Source organism: Populus alba, chromosome 9 (assembly GCF_005239225.2).
Source record: "Populus alba chromosome 9, ASM523922v2, whole genome shotgun sequence".
Taxonomy (NCBI): domain Eukaryota; kingdom Viridiplantae; phylum Streptophyta; class Magnoliopsida; order Malpighiales; family Salicaceae; genus Populus; species Populus alba.
The window spans coordinates 11,061,965-11,072,480 of record NC_133292.1 but is presented as its reverse complement, the minus strand read 5'-3'; the positions used below and the strand labels follow the sequence as shown (position 1 = coordinate 11,072,480).

General features: G+C 35.2%; 2 protein-coding genes across 5 annotated transcripts in view; both read left to right on the top strand.

The window, feature by feature from the left end:
* Window positions 1-1,546: 1,546 nt before the first annotated feature.
* On the top strand, window positions 1,547-9,226 carry LOC118058859 (serine/threonine-protein kinase STY46-like). Of its 4 annotated transcripts, XM_035071632.2 has the most exons (17): window positions 1,549-2,107; window positions 2,393-2,507; window positions 2,607-2,661; window positions 3,072-3,151; window positions 3,277-3,396; window positions 3,839-3,893; window positions 4,329-4,439; window positions 4,538-4,606; window positions 5,651-5,820; window positions 5,898-6,005; window positions 6,111-6,184; window positions 6,339-6,514; window positions 6,730-6,825; window positions 7,209-7,289; window positions 7,381-7,434; window positions 7,534-7,668; window positions 8,952-9,226. In XM_035071632.2, the coding sequence occupies exons 2-17, from the start codon at window positions 2,464-2,466 to the stop codon at window positions 9,021-9,023; spliced, it is 1,500 nt and encodes a 499-aa protein (XP_034927523.1). In that variant the 5' UTR covers window positions 1,549-2,107; window positions 2,393-2,463; the 3' UTR covers window positions 9,024-9,226. The 4 variants fall into 4 exon arrangements, 3 of the variants coding, with proteins under 3 accessions (XP_034927523.1, XP_034927520.1, XP_034927521.1); XM_035071629.2 differs by lacking the exon at window positions 2,607-2,661 and having other exon boundaries at window positions 1,550-2,107; XM_035071630.2 differs by lacking the exon at window positions 2,607-2,661 and having other exon boundaries at window positions 1,551-2,107; window positions 4,556-4,606.
* LOC118058860 (pentatricopeptide repeat-containing protein At2g17033) overlaps window positions 8,989-10,516 on the top strand; it is a 2,622-nt gene continuing 1,094 nt past the window's right edge. The window contains exons 1-3 of the mRNA XM_035071633.2: window positions 8,989-9,114; window positions 9,931-10,308; window positions 10,411-10,516. The exon at window positions 10,411-10,516 is cut by the window's right edge and continues 1,094 nt beyond it. Coding sequence (XP_034927524.1) covers window positions 9,949-10,308; window positions 10,411-10,516 — 466 coding nt within the window. The 5' untranslated portion in view covers window positions 8,989-9,114; window positions 9,931-9,948. The remainder of the gene's footprint in view (window positions 9,115-9,930; window positions 10,309-10,410) is intronic.

Sequence of the window (10,516 nt, the reverse complement as noted above, 5' to 3'; positions counted from 1 at the left end):
GTTAAGGAAGGGAAGTGAAAGACTCCTGAGCAATGGAACAAAGACACATGAATAGTGGTCCATGAATCAATCAAAGAAAGATCGATAATCAGAGAGCTACATGTCTGGCCACGTGTCGCAGCATTTGCTGAGAGAACCATCTTCGATTCTTGTATGACAAGAATTATTCACGGATAAAGCAGTGGGAATGGTATCCAGGTTGCCAAACATCAAGGAAGTCCTGCTGTCTTTTTACCTTCTATAATGACGCAGCGACAGAAGGGGTCACATAACGGAACGTCCTTTTTGAAATACCACGTGTTCTTATCACTTCTGTTCATTCTCCACCTTACAAGCCAGCATCAACGGAGAAAGGAAAAGCGCTTCTGTACTGTAACTTTATCCAACTGGTCCAAAATCACACATCTCCCATGAATCTCATTAATTACTCGTATGATCACCTTTTGGCTCTCTCCTTGGCCTATGGTCCTCGCGTTTCATGGCAAATTTAAGGGCAGTCATGTTTCTTCATCATTAACAAGATGACGATTATCATCAACATACAATTACTCTCAAGCCCTTCATAAACCTTTGCTCCAGGCATCATCGATCGAGTGGCATTATTTTTTGTTTCGATCTTGACTCTCATCTTCTACATCCTAGACAAACTGAAGTGGGTGCCACGTCACGCACATCTTCACAAGGGGTGTATTTGGTTAACGACCAGATATGGAAACATAGACGAGCATTCAAGGACATTATGGTCTTTCCAGGGAGAGCTCATCAAGAATCAGTGGGAGCCATGGAATATGCCACTTTTTTCCGGGGAGGATATGGGGAAGTGTCATGAAGTGGGAAGCGAGACGATGGAATCACGTGTTCTCAGGGATTAATTAAATAATATTAGAGCATGCTTAGTATTGATTTTTTTTAATTTAAAAATATATTAAAATTTATTTTTAATATTAGAATATCAAAACGATTTAAAAATAATTTTTTATAAAATTATCTTTTAACTGCAAAAACAAACAAATTTTAATATCCGTTATCAAGAATTCAGGAAGGTGTTTTGATTTTTTTTTTAATTTAAAATATATTATAGTAATATTTTTTTATTTTTAATATAAATATATCAAAATCATAAAAAAATTTAACAAAAATCAATTTTATATTTTGAAACAAAAATTAATTTGAAGCACAATATTATTAAAAACACGTACCTTTAATAATAATAATATAAAAAAAAATCACGGCATACAGATGAGCAATGCAAGAAACGATCTTCCACCATCTTGAATAGTCCCCCCACTACCTTCTTGATGAGCTTCTTCACCTCCATACTCCATACATCAATTGGTAAGAAGACTCTCTCATGGTGATGCCATTTTTTTTTTGTTGCAAACCCAAAACCTCTAAACCAAGATTTAAATAATTTAATAATAATAATAATAATAATTAATAGGGTTTCTTTCTTATGGTACGCCAGTAACTAGATATTCAATAAGCTTACCAAGTCGAGCTCATGGAAAGTAAACACAGCATATAAAACTCTCACCACTACTATTTTATTCAGGGGAGGATAAAGAACAAACAATAAATCTAAACGAGGCGCACATCGTCTTGATTCCTATGGGTGCGCACTACGCCTCTAAACAACTTGAGAGAAAGGAAAGCCAAAAACCCACATCGCAGCCTGTCTCCTTATCACACCCTATAAATTCATAATATTAGCTTGATTAAACCTTAATTCTCTCTTAACCCTTCCCCCCAGTATCTTTCTAGACCTGCCTTCTTTCCCTCTTTAACGTAAAAAGAGAGAAAAAAAAAGAGGAAGAAAAATCACAACCTCTCTCTCTTTCTCTGCATTTGCGTGATTTTTTTTTGTTTGAATGGTGGATATGGCGATGGAAGAGGGTGGTAGTAACGAGAGCTGCGGGAGCAGAGTGAACGAGAACACGACGTCGCCTGGTTCGGTATTACAAGGAAGGCAACAGCAGCAAAGGATGCAGCAGAAACTTGAGGTTTATAACGAGATTCTTCGTCGTCTTAAAGAAACTAATCACGAAGAAGCTAATCTACCTGGTTTTGATGATCATCTTTGGACTCACTTCAATCGCCTCCCTGCCAGGTACGTACGCGTATACGTATTCAGTTCCGTATCTCTATGCGCGCGCGCGCACATAGACACACGCTGTGTGTGTATGTTTCTATCTTTGGTTGTATGTGATTTGTTGTTGCGTCTTCGATACGGGAATGAAAAATTTGAGTACTTTTTCAGAAGCAAAATAAAATTCGAGTTTCTCTCTTTTAATTTGGATTGTTAGTTGTTTTTTTTGTACTTTTTTTTATAGGATAATTTAGTTTAAGAGGCTGGTTTTATTATTATTATTATTATTTAATATTTGCGGTGTAGATATGCGTTAGATGTGAATGTGGAGAGAGCAGAAGATGTGTTAATGCATAAGAGATTGCTGCATTTGGCTCATGATCCTGCTAATCGACCGGCAATCGAAGTTCGCCTTGTTCAGGTAACCTCTATTTGCTGCTGATTTGTCGTGCTTTTTTACATTTACCATGCTCGGGTACTTGTGAAGATTTGATTGTGTTTAGAATTTGTGATTGATTAGGCTGTGGATTTTAGACTGGAAGAGAGGAATCGTCCGTAAAACAAGTTTTCAACAGGTGCTTACAGGGTTTTGAGAATCCTATTTTGTGGAGAATTTGGAGACGGAAGTTTTGTGTTTTTGTGTTCATCAAATTTGTTTATTTTTTGTTCCACATTGTTGATGTATAAGTAAATGAGATTTAACTGTACGTAATATAGGAGTATATACTGCTTCAGTTACCAGCCACGAAATGAATCTGCATGTTCTTGAATGTTTGCTGCATTACAAACTTTGAGGCTGGTTTTTTATTTGCCCGAGTTCAACAAATGTAGCTGAATTTCCATCGAATGTTGTTTATAAACCTCATTTGCATTTTCTGTATCTTTTGTTTTTAATGGAATCTTTTAAACTTTGTATTTTTTCTAAAATTGATTGAGAGGAAAACTTGCAATTTGTCAAGTGCAATTAATCGAATCTCCCATGCAGGTTCATCCTACTTCTGATGATAATTCAGCTGATTTTATCCTTCCAGACTCTCCTAGTAAAGAAGCAGCCCAAAGAAAGAGGTATGCTGTTGAGATCATTGTTTTTTCTAGAATCCAATTATTCCATGTGTATTGTGAATTCAACAACTCTAGTCAACTAGTGTCACTAGTATTGCTGACATCTTTTTCTTGGTTTCAATGGTCAGCGTACACCCACCACCAGCCTTTGGTTCATCACCTAATCTTGAAGCACTTGCACTTGAAGCAAACAAATTTGATGATCAAGATGGTGATAATTCTGTGCATGCTAACTCGAAGTTCTTCAAGTAATTCTCTTACTCAAAGAGCTATCATGCCAGAGTGGACTGGGTTCCAATAAGGATCTTTTGGGGTTCTTGCCCTTTTGTTAAATCACTTTCACCTTTTCTTTCAAAAAACTTTTAATGAAGTTTTTGTACAGCAATCCCTTTCTTCAATCGACAATCTGAGTAAAAAGCAAGATGCAAAAAATTTAATCCTTGACTACTGTAGACTCTCGCTTTCTATTTGATTGTATATGAGATCTGACATATTTGAAATGGCACTCAATCTAACTGAACATGCTATCAACTGTTTATTTTGGCACTTCACATGCATCTATTGTGCAGATTTATGTATTTTTCTATGCATATATACATTCATGCGGATATTTATACATCCATATATTTGCATAATTTACTAGATTTGGATGTGAAGTTTACAGTATTTTTCTTATTGGCATTGATGCAGGCCCATGCATGAAATTACCTTTTCAAGTGATGACAGGCCAAAACTCCTGAGTCAGGTAAGATGAGCATGCCTGTTGAAGTAAGCCAAGTTCATCTTTAATAATTTCTCAAGCAGTGTTTCAATTTTCTAGGGAAAATCATCTTTTATTCTGCTGATTCTTTCAATTTGAATGCTGTTTTGGTATTTAATTTGGAAGGATTGCAAACTAAATCTAGGATTAGTTTGAGCTTTATTCCATCATCTGGCTGCATGCATTTTGCTGGCCGGTCAGGGTGCATAAATAACTGGCATTTGTTGTTAGCATGAAGCATGAAGAGAGTCAGTGAGGGTGTTTGATGCCATGAAAATAAACACTTCGCCATTGATTTAATGTATCTGTAGCTTATTCTGCTTCAAGTTAGTTATTGTAAATGAGCTTGCATCACTGTCTCTCTGATATTGGTAGTGCTACTTAATTTATGAGGTCATTGTTCTTTGTGAAAATTTACAGTTGACTTCCGTACTCGCTCACATTGGGTTAAACATCCAAGAAGCACACGCATTTTCAACACTTGATGGCTACTCCTTGGATGTATTTGTTGTTGATGGTTGGCCATATGAGGTACTTGCCATATGCACCTTCTGTATTAAAGCCCTTGGGTACTTAGGCTGTTCTTAATCAAGCAAATATTTGAAATGCACAACAAACTTGATTGACAGACTGTTAATAATCATCAGGAAACAGAGCAGCTCAGAACAGCATTGGAAAAAGAAGTTATCAAGATTGAGGCAATTCCCTGATTTAATTTGTAGTGATAGAAAGTTTCTTCTTTTGGAGTTTGCAGCTTATAAATCTGGGTTTCTTTTTCTTACAATTGTTACCGTTGAACGTTGTTCTAAAAGAATTTTTATGAAGTTATTTGTTCTCAAATTGATTATGTTTCCAGTAGCTTGATTTTCTTGTTTCTTCTTTAGTGGTGATTTAATATTATTTGATGAGGATCATGCAAGCTTTGCATGACCTTGCGAGCAGAATATTCTCTTCTAATCAACGGTCTAGTTGCTAAATTGGTCCTTTCAAATTGAAGTTATAACTAAATCAGTGGATTGGCGGGATGCAATAAAATGTTTTGTAAATTGCTTTCCAATATTTGATGTAATTTCATTCGTGCAGGTTCACATCTTTCTACCATTTGGGTTATTTTATGGGGCTGAAGAGGGGCTGCTGTAAGTAGAAATGAAACTTAATCACAAGATAGTGATAAGAGAACTAAAAAGAGTTAAATTCAGGAATTCCCAACTAGCAATGCATTTCATGGACTCTAGTAGTACTGGAAATGGGCAAGGGTAGATTAGGATTGCATTGCACAAGACCGTGTGTGAATAAGAATTTATCCAGCTGATTAGGTTTTCTGTTTGGAACCTTAATTTTGTTGACATATGTTTATCTGCATCATTTTCAACAAGTTTCATTTATTTTTCCCACTAGCTACATCTTAAAATTTAGATGCATGTCTAGTATAACAGGCAGAATGCTGCTAACAATGTTTTGAACGTGGTAAAACTTGTACCTGAAATTTTTCTGTTAGAATAATTCACCATAGGCTGATGGTGGCTACCATATCGTAGTTCTCCAGGTTTTGCTTTTGTTTATTCTTTAGTTTCCAATACAAGAATATAATTGCTATGTTTAATTTATGCCATGATCTCTTCACCATGTCAATTGACTGGAATCTAATGGTGTTTCTTATTGTATTGTGTGGTTTGATCCATTATGTTTTGATTCAACATGCTTTCTCAGTTCACTTTAAATGTGTTGCCTTTCTCTTGCAGGCTTGGTCAAATCACCGTTCTTCATCTCCTACCAGTGATCATGAGAAATCCAAGATCAAATATGATCCTGATCATGTTGCAATACCCAATGATGTGACTGATGTGTGGGAAATTGACCCTAAACATTTGAAGTTTGAGAACAAAGTTGCATCTGGATCATATGGTGATCTGTAAGTTAACTCTCTTTTAGATACAATTTCTGACAGAGTTTGATTCTGTATTCAACTGTTTCATCCTATTGGTTTAGGTACAAAGGTACGTACTACAGTCAAGAAGTGGCTATCAAAATCCTCAAGCCTGAGCGAGTAAATTCAGACTTGCAGAAAGAGTTCGCCCAAGAAGTTTACATAATGAGGTTTGGCATAATGTCCTCAGCTACAGTATTATCTACAACTCTAGGCTGCTGAATTTTCTTGGGTCTGGTTTGTTCCTTGTTTTTACATATTCTTTTAACTTGTAGGAAAGTTCGACATAAAAATGTCGTACAATTTATTGGTGCATGCACCAAGCTTCCAAGTTTGTGCATTGTAACAGGTAAATGCCAGTGAAATTTTAAATGTATTTTATGTTTATTTATTCCTTGTATGAATTTCTTTCCTCATCTTCTCCCCCCCCCCCCCCAAATCTGTCATCTTCAATTCAAAATTTTGTATCTTCTACTCATTATTTTTCATTTCTTGTTAAATAGAATTTATGTCCGGAGGAAGTGTCTATGACTACCTACACAAGCAGAGGGGTGTTTTTAAGCTTCCAACATTACTTAAAGCAGCAATAGATGTTTCTAAAGGAATGAATTACCTGCACCAAAATAATATAATTCATAGGGATTTGAAGGCCGCAAATCTTCTCATGGATGAAAATGAAGTATGATTCTCCTTTACCATATTTCATCTTCTCATTTAGTGTTTTTACTATTCGATTAGCTTCAATGATATTTTATACAAAGCCTTTTCCTCCCCTTCCACGTCATCTAATTCCATCATATGATCATTGAAGCAGTTAAATCAAATTCTACCGAAGCTTTGTGCCAAATGTTACGTGTATCTATATGAGACTTTTATTTATTTATTTCATTTCAGGTGGTTAAGGTTGCTGATTTTGGTGTTGCCAGAGTGAAAGCTCAGACTGGAGTTATGACGGCAGAAACTGGGACCTACAGATGGATGGCTCCTGAGGTGCACCTTTGCACCTTTTAGTCTGAAAGAGTTCCATGCTTGCCAATATCCTTCCCAGTACTAGTGTGCAAACTATCTTGACTTTAATCTTAGAGTTATGAGTGTGGCGATACTTGTATCCTCTATTGTGGTTATCTGGCTATTCTCTATAGTTCTTAACCAGTTTTCTGTAACTGTTTTTTATTTTGCTTGTTTGCTGTCATTGAGAGAGAGATCACTTGTCTGCCATTGTTAATAAATCATAGCCTTTTCCCCCATCCCCCCCCCCCAGTGATTATCATGGAAACTTGAATGCATCATTAGTTTTCTTGGCGGTGACCATCATGCATCTTCTAGTTGGTTCATCTCGCCATTTTTCTTACAACAGTTATTTTGCATTGAAGGTCATTGAACACAAGCCATACGACCACAAGGCTGATGTATTCAGTTTTGGGATCGTGTTATGGGAGTTGTTAACTGGAAAGGTATTGTTGGTCATATTGTATAATATCTCGTCTCTTTTCAGAAAGTTTCTGATCTCTCAAGTTGATCACTCTTGTATATTTGGCTTTCCAGCTTCCATACGAGTACTTAACCCCATTACAAGCAGCTGTTGGAGTGGTTCAAAAGGTAAAATCTCCCCCCAACACACACACACACACACCATTTCACATGATAATTTCACGATTATAACAATCTGCATGGTGCTTTCCTTTCATGTGGTTTCAGGAACTACGGCCAACAATACCCAAGAATACTCAACCAAAGCTTGCCGAGCTGCTTGAAAAAACCTGGAAACAGGATCCAGCTCTAAGGCCTGACTTTTCAGAGATTATAGAAATCCTGCAGCAAATAGCAAAAGAGGTATTCAGCAAGTTTTAATAGATTTCCTGGTTTGGTTTCTCTTACAAATGGGTCATCATTTATGTCTGCACATTTTCTTCGAAGTAATAAGTGCTGTTACAGGATTAAGACAATTGTAACATCTAAGAAGGGGAGTGAATTAAGTATATCACTAATATTAATAAATAATACAAATTAATTCAAATAAGCATAATGAATATAATTAAAGTGCTTAAAATAAATAGGTAAGAAAGAGAATTTGTAAACTCGATTTTTAAAATGGTTCAACAAGCCTACATTCACATCTCAAGTACCAAACCGTACTCAAGTATTGTATTATTTTTACTTGTTCAAGTTCTAGAGTACAATAACCACTTGATGAATCCATACCAAGATTTTTACATCATTTGAAGATATTTTCTCTTCAAGATTTTTCTTCCACTTGAATATATGCGCACTTCATGATTTTTTCTTGGTGAAAATACCTTACTAATGCCAAGAGTTTTTACCCAACTCAAAGGTTTACAAGAGTGATTTTATTATCACAATTAACTTTCTTAATAGAGTGGATAACATAATTGAAAGTTTTAATATTTCTATATCTCACAATATATCACTTATAGGATTTGAAAGTGTTTAAGTTTGGTGAGAATAAGATTGAATACCCTTGTGCTTCAATAAGAAGGTTTAATAGCACTAATTAGAGTATAATCAATGATTTTTTATGTTTTGCTCTTCAAATAGCTTGTATATTATAGAGATTCAGATTCTCTTCTTAATTTTACAATTGGAGAAGCTATATATATGTTTCTAGCAAAAACTAGTCAATTATAGTTGTTACAACCCTACTAACAGTTGAAACGGTCGACCAGTTCCTACAAAATTTCCAGGTGTTTGTCGCTGAAGAATAAGCGGTCGATCGGTTCATGCAGAATTTCATTTTAATAAGTTTTAACTTAGGTGAATTCTTAGAACTGTCTATCCAGTTTTTAATCAATCTTTTTAAATGTATACATAGTAAAGCGTGTAAGTTCGCTTTAATTGTGCGATCAAGATAAAATATACAGATTTACATAGAGCACTAAAATAAACACTTCAATTCTAAGTTGGCACTTTGCTTCTTTTTATTTTTGGACTTGATTGATTTCTTCGTGAATTTTTTCATGCTTGTTAATATGATTTTTGTATAAAATCTATTCAATATTATTAATTCAATTTTTATTTTATTATTATCTTCAAAATATATAAAAATGTAAATGCATGACTTAGAGATCAACAATAAGACTTGCAAGTTTTCTTTGCAGGTCGGGGATGATGGTGAATGCCGCAAGGAGAAATCATCTGGTGGATTTCTATCCGTGCTTAGGAGGAAGTAGTTGAAGGAAGAGTTGCAGTTGTTCATAAACTGATCAATCAACGAGTCGATGGCAAACCAACCTTTTTCAATCCTTCTAAAATACCATTACTGTACAGTTTTTTTTTTTTTATTCGTTATTATTTTTGTTAATCTTATCTTAGTCCATGTATTGAAACAGTCATTCTCATCTATTTCTACGAATACATTATTATTAAGCTGTGAGAGTTCTCTCTTTTGCCGCGCTTTTTAAATGAAATATTAATGCCTCGACTAAAAAATTTAGAGAAACTAAAAAGGAGAAAGGAGAGTACAAGGTTTTGATGCGTAAGTTGTAACTAATAATGCTTATAATATGAGAGGGATATAGAAATAATTAAAAGTTAACTTTTTATAGATGTAAATATTTTTATAAGATTATATATAATTTCTTTTTTTCTTCTTCATCTCTTTTATGCTGCAAGTAGGGAGCTCTAACTAGAGTTCTATACATGTTCCTTGTCAAAAATAAAATAAAATTAAGAGCGTGTATTTCTTTTTTCATAAAAAATTCTATCTTAAAAAAAAAACTCTGATTAATTTGCGTTATTAAACCATTTATATATGTATATTTTTTTTAATCGAAACCCATTATACTTGAATTTGAGACGGTCCATACGAGGCATACTAAACTCACCTCTGAACCGCATCTCAAAAGCTACTTTCAATATTTCCAAGGCTTTCTTTCTCTGTAATATTTCTTTTTAGTGCTTTTAATTCTATTTGTATCTGTCTACTGCTGGAAGAGAAAGATCCAAAGACACCCAATTTTACATGGGCCTTGTGTCTTAATCGTGATTTTAGCCCTTTTAGTAAAATCCAATCCATCACAATCTTTTATTAAAAATGACTCCATTACACTATTCCTAACCCTTCTCCTGTTTTTGCAGGTTCCCCTACTTGGAGCTATGCACGCGCACGTCAGGTATCATCAAAAGATAACAACCTCGCACGTGCCATGGAACCACCACCACCACCTCAGCCACCGTCAACAACCACTACCTTATCTTTCACAGCCAACATCACATCCACTGAATTTATCAACCAAATGGAACAACTTTAAGTGTTTAGCAGCAATTAGCAAACAAGCCCAGCGTTTCTTCTCTGCGGTATTGCCCACCGTTGCCACAAGAGATACTTCAGCTACTAACCGTTTGATCAAGAAATTTGTAGCGTCATCACCGAAATCAATCGCCCTTGATGCACTCTCTCATCTTCTCTCCCCCGACTCCACTCACCACCCCCTGCTGTATCTTCTCACTCTCCCTGTAAGTAATAACCCATCATAAAAAAAGCTCTCCTTTTCTCTTTTTGACGTTAAAAAATCCAAATTTCTTATGCTAAATGTGTTTATGTTTCTATTTTTGCAGCTCTATTTAAAGATAAGTGAAGCATCATGGTTTAGTTGGAATCCCAAGTTAGTTGCACAAGTTGTTGTCTTGCTAGATAAACAAGGCCTAGACAAAGAGTTAAAAG

Excerpts from the sequence above, each read along its gene's own strand:
- LOC118058859 (XM_035071629.2), top strand. The coding sequence starts at position 1,869 with ATGGTGGATATGGCGATGGAAGAGGGTGGTAGTAACGAGAGCTGCGGG. Across the intron at positions 6,185-6,338 it reads AAGTTTGTGCATTGTAACAG|AATTTATGTCCGGAGGAAGT; the intron begins GTAAATGCCAGT and ends CTTGTTAAATAG. Across the intron at positions 6,515-6,729 it reads TTCTCATGGATGAAAATGAA|GTGGTTAAGGTTGCTGATTT; the intron begins GTATGATTCTCC and ends ATTTCATTTCAG.